This window comes from Phacochoerus africanus, chromosome 14 (genome assembly GCF_016906955.1).
Source record: "Phacochoerus africanus isolate WHEZ1 chromosome 14, ROS_Pafr_v1, whole genome shotgun sequence".
Lineage (NCBI taxonomy): Eukaryota > Metazoa > Chordata > Mammalia > Artiodactyla > Suidae > Phacochoerus > Phacochoerus africanus.
In genome coordinates, this window is record NC_062557.1 from 16,151,482 (window position 1) to 16,173,191 (window position 21,710).

Sequence of the window (21,710 nt, forward strand, 5' to 3'; positions counted from 1 at the left end):
CTTTCTTGGAGAAGAAGATTCCCTTAAGAAACTGAGCAGTGTCCGTCTCTTCCTCTCCTTCAAGTTTAGTCTCCAGCCGGTTTCTTTGCCTTGACCAGAGAGTCCCTAGTCACACGAGGATTCTAAACAACAAAAAAATTAGCCTTAGGCTTCTCCAAGCCTCCCTACAGGAACATCCATAAGCTATTCTTGCCTCACCATTTAATAAACACAAATACGGGAGCTCCCATCATGGCTTCGTAGTAAGGAACCTGACTAGTATCCATGAGGACGTGGGTTCGATCCCTTAGATACGGCGTTCCTGTGAGCTGCGGTATAGGTCGCAGATGCAACTCGGATCTGGTGTTGCTGTGGCTGTGGTATAGGTGGGCAACCACAGCTCCCATCTGACCCTTAGCCTGGGGACTTCCATATGTGGCTTCAGGTGTGGCCCTAAAAAGACGAAAAAAAAATTTTTTTTAATAAAAATAAAATAAAAAATAAATACAAATGTGTTTGATTACATTTTTGTTGATTCCATCTTCATCACATTCTGGCAGCGTATATTCCAGAATGTGGGCATAATTTATTGACAGGGTTGAGTTACTGGTGAGCTCAGGTCCAGGTTCACCAGCTCATCATTCGTCCCAGCCAACGTCTGCTGAGGGGTCTCCAGTGCACTTGACTAAACTCTAGACGCACTTGATCATTTGCAGAACAAACTCCCTCTCATCCTCACCTCCAGGCTGCCCTGAACCCTGTGGGGTGTGTAGCATTAGTAAGATCATCTCCATGGCTTTGACCCGTGAGGACACAGAGACCTGGGAAGCTTAAGTAATTGTCCAAAGTCATCAAACTCACCAGTTTTAGAGGCGAAGCCTGCAACCCCAGCCCACTGCCCACAGAGCCCACACACCAACACACCGCCGCGACAACTTCGTCACCGTGGCCATGGCAGGAGGAGGGCTCAGTTTCCCTCCATAGCCCTTTCGCAGCCTCTAGATGTGGGACAGGAATGCGGGCTCGGGTTACTCGCACGGATCAACCACTGTAGAGGAGCCCGGTTTAAGAATCCTATGGTGGTAGAGCCTCTTTGCCTGCCCGCTTGCATCCCTCACGAGTGTCCTATCTTAATAAATCTATTTCTTGCCTTAAAAAAAAGAACCCTATCATCAGCGATCACACCGGGCAGAACCTTCCCCAGGCTCAGCGGGAGCGGTGGGCGAGCCCCCATCGGCCGTGGGGGGCGGGGACTGCCTCCTCGGCCACCCCCACCCCCCACCGCACCCCCCACCCACTTACGCTCCCGGAAGCGGTATTTGTGGAATCTGCCAACATGTGGACTCTGCCAACCTGGTGACGAGGGCTTGTTTTCCGTTTAGTCTCCTGGAGGAGGACTCCGAGGAGGAGGGAGACTTGTGCCGCATCTGTCAGATGGCCGGGGGCTCCCCCACCAACCCCCTGCTGGCGCCCTGCGGCTGTGTGGGAAGCCTGCAGTTCGTCCATCAAGAGTGCCTGAAAAAATGGCTGAAAGTGAAAATAACATCAGGTAGGCGGGCAGGGCGGAGTGGCACGCGTGTGGCGGCCTATCATTACCAGGAGGCGCCGCAGCCGGGACTCGGGGCCTTAACGACAGCTTGCTCAGGGGACGCGTGGCCGCCCAACCCAGGACTCTTGCTCACGACGGACCGGAGCAAGGCGAAACACTGTCTGCAAGTTATGGGAGGGAAATGGATTTTTTTTTTTTTTTTTTCCAAATTGCAGGAGGAGAATCCTGGAATCTGCTATGCAATTCTAACCCTGCTCGAGGCCCATGCAGAGATGCTAAGATTGCCTCCCGGCAGGAAGGAAACTAGAAATGAGTCAGTGGTGGGGCCTCGGCAAGCACACAGTGGCCACGCCAGCTCGTGGACACCCAGCAACACCCGTCCTGCTTCCTTTTACTGGTGGGAGAGGGAGGTGTGTGTTTGTCGGGGGGTGTCCCATAAAAACTGAGCCAAGCTGCTTTTTTGCAGCGGAACTAGGAAAAGAGCACTGATCTAATTTTTCTAGAACCATATTAGATAAAGAGATTCCCATTGCACTCCTTTTGTCAGCTGTGTCTTTAACAGATCTTGTAACTGGGTGTGAAGCCCATTCTCAACTCCCCAGGGACATTATAACCTAAATATAGCTACGGTCAGTAGGTCGGCTGTAGTCTTCTTGGCAGAGAACAGGAGGTTTCTTTAAAACATGGTTTTGAGCAACTTGAACAAACAAAACAAAACAAAACACAGAACACCAGTGCAAAGAACAATTCTCTCCAAAAAGACCTGCTGTGTCTCTCAGATTCCCCTCTCTGAAAACTTTTAACCCCAGAACCAGACACTGTTCCCCTCCGCCTCCATGCTTCCCTTCTTGGTTATCATTGTGCCAGACAACCCTGGAAATTGACGCTGTCCCCATGGGGTGTGGCCGTGGCCCTTTCTCCACCTCTGCACAAGAATGTAGGCATGACTGCTGCCTGAGTTGCTCAAATGCACCTCGTAAGCAGAGCACGTGGCCCTTCAGAAAGCCAAGAACAAGTGCATCTCTGCCGCTAATGACTCGGCCATGCGATGCTTTATCCCTAGATAAAGCACTAGAAATTTAGGCCAATTAAACATTGAGCACAGAAAAGATTACTCATGAGATGTGTGATGAAAGTCCTGCTAAATGTTTGTAAATGCCCAAGCTGGCCTGGGTGTGTTCCACAGGATTAGATTAGAGGATAGTCCCTAGACTAAAGTATGACAGAATGATGCTTTAAAAACCAAATTCAGATGAAAGATTACTGTTCATCCTTGTCCTTTGTAATTCTCTACGATTTCCTACTTCTTGGTATCCCCCGTGGGGAAAAGTAGAACTGGGGTATAAAATTGCACAGACCCTACCTTTACCAAATCAAATAACCGATTAGTTCTGTTTGTTAATGCATGAAACAAACACCAGCACACCATTTGCCAAAAGGCAGCACCAAGGGGAGAAGATACAGGACATCACGTTTGCTGAGACACAAGGGCCAAAGATCTGCATCTTCCACTTTTGTACCAGGGAATAGGATAAGCAGAAGGAAAAAAAAGGCTGATCTAGACATGTAAACACACACACACACACACACACACACACACACCCCAACAGAGGAAGCTTTCTCCTGTTTCTTTTCCCAAACGAGGCTGAGCTCCGGTTCAGGTGCTGTACTAGTGCCTACACATGGTCCCCAGGGTCCCTCACTTTTTCAGGTGGGAAGTCACCTGAGCGGGGGTAAAGGCAGATTTTTAAGCCATAGATGGAAGATAGCTCCTGCCATCCTAGTTTGGTCCTTACTAATGTATTTGCTTGGACCTGGGTAAGGTACACCAGAAAAAAAAAAAACAGTACCGTAGACCCAACAGTCACTCTTCTGCCAAACACTTGTGTTACAGACTCTCAGCCTCTACACAGTGATTCCAATTTCATGAATCAACATATTTAAACAGAAAGTGAGAGCGTTATTGAAAAGTCATAGGAATTTCACTTATAGGAAACTTGCATAATAATGACAATGATGGCAAAGGAGAATTTTTGGATCTCAGATTCAAGGTCACTTTCTACAGAAGATGGCTGACTTTAAAAAGAAGGTCACTGATCAGATGCCATGAGCAAGGCTACTGTAAAAAAAAAAAGGCTAAACTGTGACTATTGGATATAAGGAGTTCAAGAAAACAAACAAACAAACAAAAAGTCACTGAAGCTCAGGATTCCTAACACATAAATTTGCCCTCAGAATGTCAATACCAAAAGACCCAGGGTTATATGTAACAAAATTTTTCTGTTTAAGGAGCAGATCTTGGCGCTGTGAAGACCTGTGAGATGTGTAAGCAAGGCCTGCTGGTCGACCTGGATGATTTTAACGTGACCGAGTTCTACCAGAAGCACCAGCAGTCCCGGGTAAGAGCCCCCCACAGCCACTCTGGCTCTGCTGGCTAAACTTGAGTAGAGGGTCAAGGCAGGAAGAAGCTCTTTCCCTGATATAAGGGATGCAGAAGCCCTGTGCAGGTGAGTCCACAAGTGTCCTAATTTAGCTCACTTCTCTGAGAAGGTCGGTTACTCAAAGGTTGGAAGACTTGGTTGCCCCAGGTTGAGGTCCCACTGCTGCCAGAGACAGAGTAGGAAGCTGGAGTAGCTGACTTGGACACACAGAGATAGGAACAGTCTGGCAAGCTCCAGGCCCACGTTTGCTCAAATAATTTAAGTTTAGTAGCAACAAGGGGAAAAACAATCAGAACCTTGGACAAAATGGTCCTCAATTTAAAAATCAAGTAACTCTGGGGTAATAAGGAACTGCTTTGCTCAAGGTTAAAAAACACATACTAAGCGCCTCCTGTGTGCTTTTTAGCCACCTCATGAATTAACTCTCCTGGGGCACTGGGATTGCGGTCTAATACTGTGAAAGAGTTAGTTAACCTTAGGTAGCAAAGTGCTTTGGGCCCAGGATTATAGTTCATTGTCCAAATTCTTAGACAGTCTTTTATTTAGAATGGCACTGCCCAACATGGAAGCCACAAGCCACGTGTAGCTAATGAACAAGGGTTACTTCCGGTCAGGATGTTCTGTTTAAGCGTTACACGCTGCATTTCCAAGGCTCGCTAGGAGTCCCCATTGTAGCACAGTGGAAACAAATCCAACTAGCATCCTTGAGGATGTGGGTTCAATCCCTGGCCTCGCTCAGTGGGTCGGGCATCCAACATTGTAGTGAGCTGTGGTGTAGGTCACAGATGTGGCTTGGATCCTGAATTGCTGTGGTTGTGGTACAGGCCGGCCGTGTAGCTCTGACTCAACCCCTAGCCTGGGAACTTCCATGTGCCAAGGGTGCACCCCTAAAAAGCAAAAAAAAAAAAAAAAAAAAGCAAGACTCACTAAAAGAAAGGTAAAATATCAAATAATTTTATAATAATTATATAAAATGTATTAATTTATATTAATTGATGTAATTCTATGTTGAAGTGATAATATTTAAAACATATCATATCATATTAAAATATACTATTAAAATTAATTTCACCAGTTTCTTTTACTTCTTTAGTGTGGCTCCTAGAAATTTTCGCATTCCATATAGGCTTTTGCATTGATGGCTCACACCGTAATCTCTGCGGTGGTGCTGATCTAGAAGGTGCCTTGCACATAATAAGCAGGAAAGGACCATCAATAAATATTTATCAAATGAAAATAGCCCATCATTACCATTATAATTCAGGACTGAGCTCCCTCATAAGGCAATTAGAAAAAAATGATTAATAACCATGACTATAAAGCACATAATTTAAAAATTATCAAATCATTGTTAGCAACTAAAATGTCACTCTTCAGAGGAGTCACTTTGGCTTTCAGATCATTCACCTGCAGCCAGACCATTTTTTTGCAAAAACCACAGCGAGTCAAAATCATGCCCATGAGTCTGGTTAAATCCTGTAGCTACCTTATAAAAATTCTAAGGCTGCTGGACAGAAATAGATATATGGAGAGAAGAGTGGAGATTTGAAGAGTGCACCCAATCCATGTGATGTACTAGCCACCCCAGCCTCGAAGAGACTGGGCATCAGGAAGTTGAGGGGAGGGAGGGGGAGCAAAAAGAAGAAAAAAGCGAATTTCCTGAGAAAACAGTTCAGTATTTTGAGGCCTGAGGGACTCAAATCACTCAGTCATAATCCCCAGGCCCTGAGATCTGAGATGAGAAATGCGAACAATTGAAAGGAAGCAGGCCCTCTGAGCGCCTGAGGTCAAGGTGCCAGCCAGATGCAGGCAGGTTCTACACGGTCCTTTCAAAGACTGGCCGTGGAGCCTGCGGGACTTCCCGAGTACAGACAAGTCCAGGCCAGTTACCAAATCCCATGCTAATGGCCCGCAGGCATCACAACCTCTATACAGCCCAGGGGAAAGCCAGTGGGGGTCTTTACCAGACAAGCATTTCCACCTTGTTCCCCCGCCCCCTGCAAAGCTGCTGCTGCCACTGTATACTTTTAACTTACCAGTGGTACTTGTAGAATTGACTTGCTAATGGCAAATGTTTCCAGCTGTACTAAAACCTTGGCACACTCATAGCCTGAAGCAGCCCACCTCACCAAAAGAAAACCACACCAGCCTTGACCAACATGTGAACCTAAATCCTCTTCCTATCCCCAAAGTGGCGTGTGACCTTGTGGAAACTACACAACTGCTCTGGATCTCAGTTCTCTCATCTGCAGGAAGTGAGAGGTGATCATTCCTACCTTGCAGAACTGGATGTAGGAAAAGACCCGAGTCCATCATCTAAGGCAGTGCCTGAGCAGAGAAGACCCTCAGTAAATGCGAATTGCCATATACAGCCCAGAGATGCCCAACCTCTCAGACACAAGGGAGAAAGCGAAGCGTACCAGGGCCATGCTAAAATCCATCGCCAAGCACAGCTGACTGGCCCACACAGGGGTCATACCCTTGGCCTCAACGCATCCTACCAGCAAAGAGAATGGGCTATGAGCACACTGTAAAAAGAACTATGAATATAAATAATTGTGCCAGCCAGGTCCAGGCAGGAAAAAGATGGCAGCACGCACAGAAGGGGTGAGTGATGAGAACTGAATGAAGTGCCAAAATGTGGGCACAGCAAAAAACCACCAAGGAACCAGTCCAGATGACTAAGCATCCTGGAACCCGTAACTGACCACTTTGAGGCCTGGAATGACAAGGGGAAGGGCAGTTACCAGCATCAAGAGGGCTATAGCCCCACTTCTGGGCATCTATCAAGAGAAAACCATGACTCGAAAAGATACACATACACCTACGTTCATTGCAGCTCTCTAAAGAGTAGCCAAGACATGGAAACAACCTAAATGTCCATCAGCAGAGGAGTGGATCAAGAAGATGTGGTACATATACACAATGGAATATTAGTCAGCCATTAAAAGGAAAGAACAGCATTTGCAGCAACATGGATGGACCTAGAAATTATCACGCTAAGTGAAGTCAGTCAGACAGTGAGACACCAACATCAAATGCTATCACTTACATGTGGAATCTAAAAAAAGACACGATGCACTTCTTTGCAGAACAGATACTGACTCACAGACTTTGAAAAACTTACAGCTTCCAAATGAGACAGGTTGGGGGTTCAGGGGACGTGCTGGGGGTTGGGATAGAAATGCTGTAAAATTGGGTTGTGATGATCGTTGTACAACTATAAATGTAATAAAATTCACTGAATAATACACACACACACACAAAGAGGGCTGTAGCTATAGAAGAGGGTGACCACTGGCCTGTGACCTTCAGTAGGGGAAAGCTGCCAAGGCCACACCACTGCCCAGCAGAGAGGGAACAGGGGAATAATTAGCCCAGCCGCTCTCTCCTCCCGCCCTCTGGACTCCCGCCAGGGCCTCTCATTGGCTGAACTCAACGGGGAGCCAGAGGACGAGGGGACCTAGTTAAGGCAATCCACTGAGATCAGCCTCTCAGCCGCAGAGCAGGGTGGAAAGCGGATCTGGAGGGGAAAATGGAAAATATATCCAGCACAGTAATTACGCTACACAGAAGCAGTGAAGAGTTTAAATTAGTTTCGGTGAGAACTTGACAGCCCATCAGAGCCTTTTGAAACTGCCCTTCATTATAATCACAGGGAGAAACCAGATCGACAGACCCACCCTGGTGGGAGACAAAGGTCCGAAGAACCACCGTGGGATACTTATCTGCTGCTGGAAAGCGGTCGAGGGCTCACATTTCACAGCAGTCCTGGCTGTTCCGACAGCCCGCAGTGAATTTCAGAGTGTCTGTTTGCTAACAGTCTCAGTTAAACTTGAGACACCCAGGAAGTGTGACTCAGACAAGTTCAGAAACTCTCCACAGACAAAGACTGGAATAACCAAGATTTAGCGCAAAGATACTGGGAAATACAGTGTCGGCTGCTCCCTGGGTGGGAGACCCCTCAGCCTGGTCGGGGAGTTGAGGGCCACACCTCTGCTCTGAGGTCCAGGGTTTCCCCAGAACCCCCAAAGCTTGGCTCCTCTGGGCCCTCCTCACCAGCCCTCAGTGGTGTTCACTCCTTAGCAAACGAGTTCCCCTCTTGAGAAGTGGAGTGGCTGATGCCAAAAATAGACACATACAAAGAAGGGGTCAAAACCAGAAGAAGCCTAGCTTCAGTTCTGTCTGGCTCACAATTGACCTCAACAACTAACTAGCTAGCTAACTCACTCACTTTTTTTCTTGTGCATTTTTCCCATTTAGATTTACTTATTTATTTTTGCTTTTACTTAATTTTAAAAATCACAGGCGTTCCCATTGTGGCTCAGCAGGTTAAGAATCCAACTAGTATCCATAAGGATGCAGGTTCAGTTCTTGGCCTCGCTCAGTGGCTTAAGGATCCAGCATTGCCATCAGCTGTGGTGGAGGTTGCAGATGCAGCTCCATCTGGTCTTGCAGCAACTGTGGCATAGGCCAGCAGCTACAGCTCCAATTCGACCCCTAGCCTGGAATGTCCACATGCTGCAGGTGCAGCCCTAAAAAGAAAAAAATAAATTAAAAAAAAAATTTTAATTACAAACACACAAAAACCTCCCATAATTGAAATTAAAATTTAGCCATGTCTTCCACCCCAACCCCCCCCCCCATTAAAATACAGATGTCCTGGCCTGGCCTCAGAGATTCTGATTTAATAGGCCTGGGATGGGACCAGGGATCAATTTTTAAGTGGCAAAATCCCATAACATAAAAGTTTTAACGCATTAACTGTTAAAACACGTGTTGAATGCCCATGTCAGAGACTGTGCTGAGAGATACCACAACGCCAAGACCAACACTGCTGCTGACTCCTAATGGGAAAGCCGGCAATGACCCTGGTGTCCAGGGGATCAGGGCGAGGGAGCGGGGGCAGCTGCAGGAACAGCGGCAGAGAAGCCTGACCCACTCTCCGGACCAGAGAAACACTTCCATGAAACCAACATTTAAGACCGAGGAGGAAAAAGAGGAGTGAGCCTTGAGCCACGAAGGAGACAGATACCTCCCTGGGCATCTGACCACAGATGGTGGGCACGCCCATTAGGTGCCCAGTCCGCACTGTCAGGGGTTTTCAAGAGTGTGGAAGGCTTGGATTAACGTACGTTTTCCTGATTGGCTTCAATGCACCTGAGTTGGGCAGCGTGAATCTGCCGGGGGCCTCTAAGACGGCATTGAAATCCCACATCCCTCCACCCTTTAGATGTTGGGTGGTTCCCATAGGGCCCCGTAAGGTCAAATCTCGTTACCAGCTTCCCCCGGCTGCAGTAGGAGCTCTGATGGGCTGGCTAGAGGCCAATCACCCTCGCACCTGGGAAGGTCCCAGGAACTACCTGAAGCCATGCTAGAACGTTCGCCAGGCTGTCCATTTCTTCAGCAGATTATGTTGAGACTTTCCATGTGTCTCACATCTCTTGGCCCAAAGGAATGTTAGCAAAGTGAAGGCGGTTGGAGGGGAGGGGACAGGAGAAAAGAAAGAAAAGGTCGGACAGGTGGGCTGAGCGCGCGGCAGCTCCCATCCACGGCTTCTTCCGCCCTCCCATTCCCCACCCTCACCCCCACCTCCGCTCCCTGTGCTGCAAAAGGCGATGTGATTGGGTCAGGGGAGGGGCGGGTCCGAAGCAGCCAATAAACAACGCTCCAAAAGCTAGCTCCTCCTACCCTTGCGGCACAAACACCCTGGATGGAAGGAACTCTTCTGATAACAAGTCCCTCCCACTTGTGGCTTAGAACATAAGGCATCACTCTGAGTTGTCTACGAAACGTCTGCACTGATTGGGCAGCTCAGCCCTTTTGTCTGCATAGCAGGCTCTGTGAAGGGCACGCCTAAGGGAGCCGGCCAGGGAGACTGGTGGCACCAAGTGACGGTTCCCTCCCACAGACCAGAGAAGGGACACAATCGGCTGGAAGTGGCTTTTTAAATTATCTGCAGAAAACATTAGTGGATATTTCCCCATCTGCATGCCTCCGGGTCTTACTGAGTCATAAAAAGTAAATGATTTCCCTGAATGCTTTGACAAACCTGATCGTTCCAAGCCATTTTCTAGCTGATTGATTTGCCATTATGCATCGGCGTGTCTATGAGCAGAGAGGCTCACAGGCGAAGGGAGAGCTGGGAAAGAACCATGGGCAACTCACAGGAGGCTGCTGCACCTCCCTTTGTGTGGAGGAGCTAACAGTAGGTAGGCTGGGAAGGCTTCCCAGAGGCCGTGGCTCCTGAGAGAGATGCAAAGAGGCACCGACTTATGAGGAAGGGAGAAGGAAGCCATTAAAACAGAAAATAAGTAGAAACAAGCAACTTCCTCTCTGCCTGTTCCAGACCAAGGTCAGAAGAGAAAGGCTAAAAAGTGGAGGCTAAATGTTCCAGGTTGACCAGAACCTGGAACATTTAAAGATGGGTCCATAGGTTGGCTGAGGGGCCACTGAGCAGTGACCTTGGGGCCAGCGGTCACCTAGATCCGGAGCTGGCTCCAATGCAGAAGGAAGAGCATGTGGATCTTTGTTCAAGTTGGGCACCTTTTCTGACAGCTGTTTTGTCCTGGAAGAGGTGTGTTCTAAGCCAGTTTCCTCAGCCGCCCTTGACCAGATGGGAACAGGGTCATGGGCCCATGAAGAGCCTTGGGCCACCAAGGGAGAAAGGAAGAGGCACTGAGGGGGCCACGGTGTCAAGTCCGTGCTTCGGTCATCCTGGGAAAGGGTTCCAACCCTTCCCAAGGGTGATGGAAGGACCATGCCCCCTGCCGGGGATTTCAGTCCTCGGGGGCTTCCTGAGCACCGTCTGGCCCATCCCTGATTCCCCCCACCCTGAAGATCTGACACAGGACAGATGGGGGAATAAAGCAGCAGGCAGCGAGGAACTTATTGGAGGTCAATGCGGGTCCATGAGACGAAGCTCTGCAGGACAGACTGTCGAGGACAGGGGCCACACGGCCAGTCCCTCCCTCGGAACCCCCCTGTGTTCTCAGCACCAGAGAGAAAAACACAGCACCACCCACCCACAGAGAAAAAGCGAAAACCTTAACAAGTGCGAGATTCAGTGCGCAGAATCACCGCGAAGGCTCAGGAGTGAGGAGGAAAGGAATGAGTGGAGCCCATGAGGAGAACCAGGGACCTTCCGCAAGGCAGCGACGTCGTGGCAGCTGTAAAGGAAGTTTGTGGACAGATCCTTAGAAAGAAGGACAGTGGCAGAGGCGCATTCAGAACAGAGGCACAAAAACAAGGCAATGGACCACGTGAGGAAGAGCACGAACGAAGGGTCCAAGGTTCACAGGGCCATCCGAGGCCCTGGCGGCACCCACTCTCTGGGGGTTAAATGATACCGAGCAGCCAGGGCAGGTGCGGAGTCAGGGAGCCCTTAGGTGAGACCATCGTTAAGCCCAGTTGTAAAAGGAGAAACATCCAGACCTAAGGCCTGAGGCCCTTTCTCTGGGCAAACGAGTGATCTCGGACAGTCAAGCTCTCCCCGCATGGCACCTGTGTCCCAGGTCCTCTGACAGACGAATCTGCTTCCTAAGACACAACTACTCAGAGGCCAGCAGCTGCTCACACACACACACCAGCATGACGTCCAAACCCCTGGGTGCTGCCTGATGTGGTCCCACCTCCCCACCTCCCCAGCCCATGCCAAGATTTTTTAAACATTCAAAACATCCTCCCCATATACTCCAGCCACACCAGTGAGCAGAGTTTTGCCCAAGCTATGCCCTGCCCTCCGTGTTTGCCAGCATTCAGTGCCTCTGTCTGAAACCCTGAAGGCGCTCACAGCCACCTACCAAAGTCCCTTCCGTCCTTTGAGGACCATCAGAGACACCAACCCCCATGTCACACACAGTCTCTCTCTTCCCCTTTGCCACTGCATCGCAGCCCTGCACACATCCAGTTCGTATTTGGAGCTGTCTGTGAAGGAGGTGCTCTCTCCCACATCACAAGGTGGGGTCCCAGCAGCGTTCCCCAAACACCCTGCTCAAGGCCATGGCATTGTATCTACTCAGTAAATGTCCACAGCCTGGGACTGGGCCGGGAGCATGAAGCTTTCCCAGGTGTCCTCTACTAGGCAGTAAAACAATCCAATTAAAAAATGGGCAGAAGGAGTTCCCGTCGTGGCGCAGAGGTTAACAAATCCTACTAGGAACCATGAGGTTGTGGGTTCGGTCCCTGCCCTTGCTCAGTGGGTTAACGATCCGGCGTTGCCGTGAGCTGTGGTGTAGGTTGCAGACGCGGCTCGGATCCTGCGTTGCTGTGGCTCTGGCGTAGGCCGGTGGCTACAGCTCCGATTCGACCCCTAGCCCTGGGAACCTCCATATGCCAAGGGAGCGGCCCAAAGAAATAGCAAAAAGACAAAAAAAAAAAAAAAGGGCAGAAGATCTAAATAGACATTGCGCCAAAGAACCCATACTGATGGCCAAAAAACATATGAAAAAATGTTTAACATCACTAATGATTTGAGAAACGCAAATCAAAACTACTATGAGGTACCACCTTACACCAGCCAGAATAGCCATCATCAAAAAGTCCACAAATAATAAATGCTGGAGAGGGTGTGAAGAAAAGGGTACCCTCCTACACTGTTGGTGGGAAGTACACTGGTGCAACCACTATGGAAAACAGCATGGAGGTTCCTCAAAACACCAAAAATAGAACTACCATACCATCCAACAATCCCACTCCTGGGCATATATCCAGAGAAAACCATAATTCAAAAAGATACGTGTACTCCAGTGTTCACTGAAGCACTGTTTACAATAGCTAAGACACAGAAGCAACCTCAATGTCCATTGACAGAGGAACAGATAAAGAAGATGTGGTAGATACATACAATGGAATATTACTCAACCATAAAAAACGAAATAATGCCATTTGCAGCAACATGGGTGGATCTAGAAACTATCATACTAAGTGAAGTCAGACAGTGAAAGACAAACATCATATGATATCACCTATATGTAAAATCTAAAAAAAAAAAAAAAAAGGAGACAAATGAAATTATTAGCAGAACAGAAACAGACTCACAAAAACTTATGGTCCCCGAAGGGTGGGGCTGGGGTGGGGGGTGGGAGGGAAGGACTGGGGGTTTGGGATTGGCATATGCACAATGAGGTATATGGGATGATTGGCCAAAGGGGACCGGCTATATAGCACAGAGAACTCTGCCCAGTATTCTGTGATAACCCATGTGGGAAAAGAATCTGAGAGAATGGACATGTGTATATGTTTGACTGGGTCACTTTGTTGTACAGCAGAAATTGTCACAGCCTGGAGTTTCCACTGTGGCTCAGCGGAAACAAACCTGACTAATGTGCGTGAGGATGCGGGTTTGATCTCTGGCCTCGCTCAGTGGCTTAAGGATCCACTGTTGCCATGAGCTGCGGTGTAGGTTACAGACGTGGTTTGGATCCCACGTTGCTGTGTCTGTGGCGTAGGCCAGCAGCGGTAGCTCCAATTCGACCCCTGGCCTTGGAACTTCCATATGCCGCAGTATGGCCCTTAAAAAAAAAAAAAAAAAGAGGGAAAGAAAAAGAAAGAAAAGGAATTATCACAGCCTTGCAAATTAACTATACTTCAATAAAATTTTTTAAAAATTAAAAATCAAAAAAATATATATATATACAAGAATTCCAGGCTGGCTGCCTGGCCTCCACCCTGGATCCCCTTCGGCTCTGTTCTCTGGTCCCCCAGGGCAGCCCTCGCCTTGGGCCTTGGGCCCCTGTCCTATTTCTTGACTCTTCTTGGCCTTGTTACCCTCTACCCCATGATGACTTTCTAGAGGCACCTAAGAGCTTTCTTTTCCACACGCAGGCACGAAATGAGCTGATGAACTCAGGCCTGTACCTGGTGGTGCTGCTTCACCTCTATGAACTGAGGTTTGCAGAACTCATGAGACTCAACCACACCCGGGTCGCGCAAGAGAGGGTGAGTCTGGCTCTGCCAGGACCGGGCGGCAGCCGGCCCACGGACCTTGGCGTGCGGCTAATTAAATGTGCACCTGTTGGGTTCTTGAGGTCACGTGGTAGGATCTGGTACTGTCATCACCAGGACTGAGACTTAGCGTAGGCACAGTGGCCCTCTGGCTGAAAAGTAAGCGACAGTCACATCACTGTTCACTGTTAAACACAGGAACAATTAATGATCATTAATGGCCATTTTAGCAAGTGAGTCTCTGGGGATATTCGCCCCCCAACATAGAGGCCGGCAAGGCCACAGGGGCTGGGTGTGCACCTCCGTGGATGCCCACTGCCCGAGCAAGCAGGTGTGAAAAACAGGACCCTTCCTGGCCCCCAGGGAAGCTGTTTATTTTGCTTTGGATCCCAGGGTACATTTTTCCAGCATCTGTGTGCATGTGTGCCAAGAAACAAAAAAACAAAGGTGCCGATGGGGACCCATTTGTCACGAGAGAAATGACAAAGTATTTACAAGGAATGATCATCTGTGGCCACCCTCCCTTTAATAAGAGAACCGGGGTCCTCTGGGAGGCCCTATGGCCTCGAGAGTGAAGCCTGGATTGGCTTGGCCACCAAAATGCAGGAGACGGCCGGGCCGGCCCCTGAAACACAAGTGTGTGCAAGCACACACTTGGTCATTGCCAAGTGGAACCCCGAGCCCCAGGGGACTGCCCCCCCCCCCAGCTAAATGCCTCCCTGTGGCCAGACCAGGACAGGGGCACCTCCCTTACCTGAGGGCCATGCCAGGGGCTGCTAAGTGTGTGGGGTTCCCAGTATACCCTCTGAGGCCTGGGATCCGACCTTGCCTCACGGCCGCCCCGTGCCTCACTCTCTTGGCCCTTTCTTTTCTCTGTGTCTCCTCTTCTACCTCAAGTGAACAAGAGGCATCTGCCGGCAGCAGCCACACCTGGAGGCTGGAAGCCAGTGACTCCAGGTGCTCTCATTGGAGGCCACAGTGACCCTTTAGAGCCACCCCTGCTAGAAACGTGGGGTTCAGACCATGAGTCATAAGACTTCGAGATGGGTCCCTCCAGTTTTCTGGCTTAATTTCTCCCCTTAGACCCTAAGCCCTCAATTAAGACAACAGGCTGGGTCTTTGCCAAGATATCGCCTCAGGAATCTCACCCTCTTTCTGACCCAGGCCTGTCCTTCCTTTAACTCGTCTGTAGTTTTAATGGTGACATAAAGTCCTCAGAGAAATACATTTTAAAAAGAAAAAGAAGTACAGGAAGCAGGAAATGATCCTTTGTTAACATTTCTATAACCTCATTTTCATGATTCCACATCTTTTTAAATGAACTTTTTATTGCACATTGAACTTCAAAGCGCCCAGGGTTTGATAGCGGTTACAGTCGGCCACAAGAGCAGCAAGCAAACGCAACCTTAGCCTCCAGGATGGCGAAGCACACACGAGAAGGCAACAAACAGTACTACCCAAGGAGCAAAAACCTAGGCCCTAAACCACTGACTCTGAAGAACTTTCTGGTAAAACCACCCTAGCAGAGGCGTGAGTGATGCCAGGAGTAAGTCGGGAACCAGGGGGCAGGTAGCAGAAAGGACAGGACAAGAGTCTTCTCATCACAAGCTTCCATGTAATTCGATTCTCCCTGAAGTAGATCTCACCTATTTATTTTTATTTTATTTGTGTGTGTGTGTGTGTCTTTTTAGGCTCACACCTGCGGCCTATGGACGTTCCCAGGCTAGGGGTTGAATCGGAGCTGCAGCTGCGGGCCTACACCACAGCAACGTGGGATCTGAGCTGCGTCTGCGACCTATACCATGTACGGCAATGCCAGATCCTTAACCCACTGAGCAAGGCCAGGGATCGAACCTGCTTCTTCATGGATGTTAGATTCGTTTCCACTGAGCCATGATGGGAACTCTGGATCTCACCTGTTTAACACCACCAAGCAATAGCCAGTAGAAATAACCAGTCAAGAGGTACCTGCATGAAAGCAGGAAAACCAAAAGCTTTTGTCAATTTCATACCCTTCTGGCCCTGAGTCTCGGTATTAGAGAAAATACTCAGACCGAAGGGTAACATTTAGCAAAAGACAGGCACTGTGATGGGGAGGAAACCCTCCTTCCCTCTCCTTTGCCTCCCAGACCTGGAAAAGCCACTCATGCCAGGCATCTGGTTGTGTCTCAGTAAGACAGCTGGTGATGATGGCCTGTCAGTGGTGGTCATTCATTCATGCCCTGGCCTGTTTCTGGTGCTGAGATGGGCCTCTGGGAAAGTGGCTACCAGACATAATGCCATGATGTCCCTTTCTTTGAGTTTATGGTCAAGTTGGAAGATGAGCCTTGACTTCCATATTTAAAAAACCAGGAAATACTCAGTAGCCCTTAGTCAAGAAAACCAGCAGACCCAGTGAATTCCCAGAGGTTGAAAAACTGACAACCCAAGATCTTCCCTGACTCTGGCTTCCTGGGGTTTCCAGTGATCCCATAAACATAATTTGTCTCCCCAGGGAGGTTGCAAGATTTTGAAGGCAAAGCCAGGTCTTCTACACCTGTCTCTCATGAGGCTGAGCACACAATGAATGGTATCTGACTGCTGACCAAGTCCCAAGCACTATGGATGCCAGGAGCATTGAGTGGTTACAAACTTGCTAAATTACTGCCAGATAAGGAGAAGTTCTGCTGGGAGTTATGGGGGCAGGGTGGGGGGAGGATGTGTTCACTGGCAACCTGGACATGGAACCCATCTCTCTTTTATATGCCACTGTCCTCCAGTGCCTAGAAAATGCCTGGCACATAGTAGGTGTTCAGTAATATTTTGATGCTCAGTGAACTGATGAACCAAGAGCTGCTTTTTCCAGGAAGAGGGTCTTGAGTTATATTTTGGAGAAAGTGATAGTACAAATTTGTGGAGAGAAAAGATTTTCTGCATGCCTACTATGTGTCAGGTTCTAAACTAGATTTTGAGACTACTAATCAAGACCCACCTTGCTGCCTAAAAGGGACTCAGAGTCTAGAGAGAGAGATGTGTCACCCAGAGCATCCACAGGTGCCTTGAGTTATGACCGAAGATGGAGCCAGATGTGGGGGAACCCAGAGCAGAGTTAGAGGACACGGAGGGCCACTGTTGTCACCCCCTCCTTCCACTCCTTCTCCAGGGACATAAGCAAGCGTTTTGGAGGCCTTGCTTTTATCCAGTGAGGTCATTGTACTCTTTGCCACCAGTTTTGCCCCTGCTTTGGGAGCCTGGGGACAAAGCTGCTTCCGTTTGGTTCTTATCAGCTGTTCAGCTGAGGAGGTGATGGCTGAGGTGAATCTTGGAGAGCTCAGCAGAGGGACAAGGGTTGGCAGGGAGGGAAAGGGCATTGCACGCGGAAAGAAACGCAAAGGCTCGGAATGGAAAAGACGTGCGTGTTGGGGTAAGTCAAGTCGAGTGTGGCTGGAGCGGGTAGGAAGGGAGCAGGATGGGAAGGGTTTGTGTGCGGCTCTGGGCATTGGCAGGCCAGGAGATGTGCGTTCTTGAGAGAGAACTGGAGCCACTGGGTGGAAGGGGGCTGGAGACCAGCTGGGCGGCTGTTGCACTGGGGCAGAGTGAGGGGGCAGGGCCCACGTGGGGAGCATAGGAGATGGGGGGACAGATTTAGGTGGCCGCAGAGAGAGGTACAGGCTGAAGGGAGCCCTGTTGTTCTCTGCCAATGCCCAGCAGGAAACGGGCCTGTTCTCAGTTCCAATGCCCCACCAGCCTCACCTGACACCACTTGGCTCTCCCTTTAATCTCATGGGGACACAGGGCTGTCCTGCGTGGTGAAGCTAAACAGACCTGCCTCCCCCGCTTTTTGCACCCACATGGGGCACTCCAGTATTCAGGGCCTACACCCCTGGGGTGCCCTGTCCTGGGCTTCCGCCTAGCCGTGGGTTTTGTCTATACCAACCCCCCAGTGAAAGGACCCTGAACCCTGGATTCCTCTCCCTGCCTGACCAAGGCAGCTCCCCGGGACCCCTTAAATGCCTAATTTGCTAAAGTGGGTAGAACAGAAAGAAGTGTTCTGTATTAACACTTTGCCTGTAGGAAAATGTTCACCTGTAAGGGGAGCGGGTGGGATTGCAGAGGCCAGCCTGGGAGGCAGGTAGGGGCCTGAAATAGCTCTGAAATCCCACCGGATCCTGTGCGAAGCAAACGGACTTTCTCTCGGTCTTCTCCATGCACACCGTTTCTATAAAACCGAAAACCCTCACCCCAAAGGATCAAAGCTCCCCAAAATATGCAAGGCCCAGGCTTGGCCCACACTTGGGAAAGCTTCCCAACTCACCAAGATGGCACTTCCTAGTAGACAGATGCCAGCACCTGGCACAGCATCTAGAGGCCAGATGAGGTCGTCCTAGCAACCGGAGAAAACGGAGACCCTGCTAGAACAGTCCTGATGTATAATTTACCAGGTACCTGGGACTGCTACTCTAGAAGAAATTCCATCCTTCTCTGCCCTCCCCCGGCCTTCTGGTGAGAGGCCCCTGGGGGCCACAGGTACCGCCACATTGGCCAGGCAGTTGCCCCAGTAACAGTGGCCGGCACCCCTTGTTTTGTCCCCCAGTCTGTCACAAAGCCCCTCTTCTCCTGGGGGAAGAGCACCAGCCCTTCTGCAGGGAGCCCACATCCTTGCAGCCCTGGCACAATGGGCTCCCACGGAGTACACAGTGTTTCTTATTGTGGCATAAAATACCATAAAGTCAGAACAAAGAGGGAGCCCAGAGCCTTGATGGGCCTGCTGCTTCCTGCCGGGCAGAGAATGCAACCGATTGTTTAAAAGCCAGGGGCGAGGCAAGTGGCCAATTAGCATGGCCTTCACCCCCAAGGCCTGCAACTGTGACCACCAGGATGGGATTCTGCTGTTCAGATCAATGGCTGAAAGGAAATAAGTCTGTTTTCGCTGCCAAATTTAGAAGCCCTGAACCAGCGAAGGTGACCTGGGCTCTACTGCGACTGTCTTTAGAGGGAGGCTAAAGCCCACAGGCACTGAATATCGACGCTGCTCTCGGCACCTCCACCTGTTTTCTCTGCCCCTTTAAGATGATGCATGGGGTTTCTAGAACATTCTCAAGGCTAGGGAATGATCCATCTGTTCACAATTGCTTTGGCAAAAGACGATTCACTTTTCATTGTCTTCTTTCTCATAGTTGTCAAGAAATTACCCACAACCCAGACCGGAAGAAAATGAAAGTAGGTTGAGGGGGGATCAGCCCTGCCACGTTGAGAATGTTTGCTAATTTGCTCTCTTTCTGTGACTGTGTTGCACCTCATACCTTGGAAGGAAGGAATGACCACCACCCAGAGGCAACAATAACCCGCAGAGCTAGAACCTCAGCCGCAGCAATCAGGGAGGCAAATCGGAGGAGGCTGGATGCAGAGGAGATAAGAATTTTACCGCATCCTGAAAGCAAGGGGAAAGGCCAGCAGAAGGTGGACAGTCTCCTGGGGTGCAGGGTGACTTGCCGCAGGCTTATTCCTTTCCCTTTGCTGGGGTTCTCCAGCACCCAGTACTTGGGGAGCCTCGTGGGTTTTCTTCTAAACCCTAGAAGGGCGCCAGTTCAGCCATTTCCTGAAAGAGACCACGGTAATTCACAAGGTAGAATTGGACTTCTTGGGTTTTCTCACCCTTCGGCCCAATCAAGTGGGTCTGCAGGATTCAGACAGAAGTAGAACCAGGAAAACAGATGTTGAGAAAGGGCAAATGAAGCAGCACAGCTGTCTTCAAGCAGGCTCATTAGCCCACAGAAAACCCATCTGAAGAAAAGGTGCTCAATGAAAGCAGGAGGGCTGGCAGTCAGACTCAGGAAGAACTTCCCCATCATCAGCTGGGAGTATAAACATTACTGTGAACTGGGCGGGGGTGGGGGGAGTGACAGACAATTCCACCCCCAGAAACCGTTCTTGGGGGGGGGAATTTCACAACGGCAGCCCTAAAAGGTTTAGAACAGCGGTTTCCACACTGGCTTTGCCATCAGAATCACCTGGGGAACTTACCAAAAATACAGATTCCTGGGCCCCTCCCAGAGATTCCGATTCAGGCGACGGGGTGGGCCCCTGGTGATCCTGACGCCGCCGCTCACGGTGATGCTTTGGGGAACCCCCAACAGACCCACCCAACGGAGAAGCTGAACCAGCTCCAAGCTCCGCAGGGTGGGGCCCAGAGGGCGACCCGACAGAACACAATCTATTATTCGGGGCACGCAGTCCCGAGAACCCGGGCTGACCATTTTCAGAGGGCGGAGGGCCCTTCCCTCCGTTCACAAAAGGAACCCGCAGAGTCCTAGTCCCCGCGCGACCGCGGGGATCCGGCCGAGCCGGGCGAGGGCCCAGCGCCCCCTCGCGCCCGAGCAAGGCCCTGGGGCCACTGGGGGCGGCCGCCGCGGCGCCTTCGCCTGGGCCGCCCCTGAGCGGCGGCTCCCCCTCTGGCGGCGGGGAAGGGAGAGCCGGCAGGGAGCGCTCAGCTCCAGGAAGGACCTTTGTGTGCGGGCGCACACACCCCCTCTGCGCCCGGCCTCGCGGGTCCCCGGGCGGCATCCGGCGAGAGCCCCTCCTCCCAAACGGACCCTCGCGGGTCGGCCGGGAGGACTCGGTGGCCAGAGCCTCAGGACAGAGCCTCGGCGCCGCGCCCTGCCCCAGCCCCAGCCCCAGCCCCGGAGACGCCCGCGCTCTTCCCGGTTCGGGCAACCTGCGGCGGCCGGGCGCGCCTGGGTGGTTCCGACTGGGCAGGGGCGACCCCTAGTGGCGAGTGAAAGCCACTGCCGCCCTGCCGTGCCGGGAAGCGCTGAGCCATGGAGAGCCCCCTCACCCCGACCCCTGCTTGAGGATGAGGAAGGGGCACCTAGAGCCTCCAAACCTGAGCCCCAGGGGAGAGTGACTTCTCCAGAGGCAGGAAAGGAGCAGATGGTCCTCTGATGTCATTCACCACCCTCTTCACGAAGCTGGGACTGGCTCTAGGATCCACCCCCTTCCCAGTCCCAGTCCCAGGGTAGGGACTGATTTCCAGTTCCACCCCTGGAAACAGATCTAGGCCCTCTCTACCTACCCCCAGCCCTGCACACACCCCAGGCACTGGCAGGGGCAGCTGTGAACAGAGGGACAGTCCTGGCACACTGGCCAGACGCAGCCGTCGCCTGGCTTCCCGCCCCAGCCATGATCAAGACAAGAGCCAGGGCAGCCAGAGGCAGATCCACATGCCTCCTGCCCTCCCCCCGGGCCACACTCTTCTTTGGTCCCCAGCAGCCTGGCATAACTCGCCTGGCTGGCAGCACTTTGTTAAGACGTGTTGCCAGAGCTGAGTCACAACTGTGACCTGCTGCCCTAGCTCCATGCAGGTAAACAGGGAGGAAAAAAGGCAAAACATCAGGGCACACCACGTGGCACAAAGAGATGCCAGCCTCTCTGTGGCTCTGCAGTGTCCATGCCAACCTTCTCACTGAGCACTCCGTCCCCTGCACCTGGGGACTGAAGCCACACGCAAATGCCAGAGGTGGCACGGAGGGAAGGGCAGCTGGGGGAGAGTCCCTGGCTAACAACCTGGCCCACCGCTCTGTGACCCTGCCCCACACACGACGGCTTCTCAGCTGGCACAATCACTGTCACCACAGCCAAGTCCAAGGCCAGGGAGGGGAACAATGCTTTCTGCAGCCACCAAGACAGGTGTGGGTAGGAGCAAGCAGGAGCGCTTTCAAGCAACAGTCTGGTCCAGGGCACCTCCCCCATACATGCAAGTCAGGGCAACTAGCTTTGGGGGAAATAACAGGAGGGGTGAAAAGATGGGGGCCGCTCAT

The 21,710-nt window shown here is 50.9% G+C and overlaps 1 protein-coding gene and 1 long non-coding RNA gene across 3 annotated transcripts in view; one reads left to right on the forward strand and one right to left on the reverse strand.

The window, feature by feature from the left end:
* LOC125114602 (uncharacterized) overlaps positions 1-20,261 on the reverse strand; it is a 29,262-nt gene extending 9,001 nt beyond the window's left edge. The window contains exon 1 of one of the 2 annotated variants that reach the window (XR_007131859.1): positions 19,918-20,261. This is a non-coding gene — a long non-coding RNA (uncharacterized LOC125114602). Of the gene's footprint in view, positions 1-9,332; positions 9,528-19,917 lie in introns of those variants that run through there. The other variant, XR_007131860.1, reaches the window with a different exon arrangement.
* MARCHF10 (membrane associated ring-CH-type finger 10) overlaps positions 1-21,710 on the forward strand; it is a 77,026-nt gene that overhangs the window by 54,373 nt on the left and 943 nt on the right. The window contains exons 6-9 of the mRNA XM_047757974.1: positions 1,362-1,528; positions 3,818-3,927; positions 13,795-13,908; positions 19,071-19,113. Coding sequence (XP_047613930.1) covers positions 1,362-1,528; positions 3,818-3,927; positions 13,795-13,908; positions 19,071-19,113 — 434 coding nt within the window. The remainder of the gene's footprint in view (positions 1-1,361; positions 1,529-3,817; positions 3,928-13,794; positions 13,909-19,070; positions 19,114-21,710) is intronic.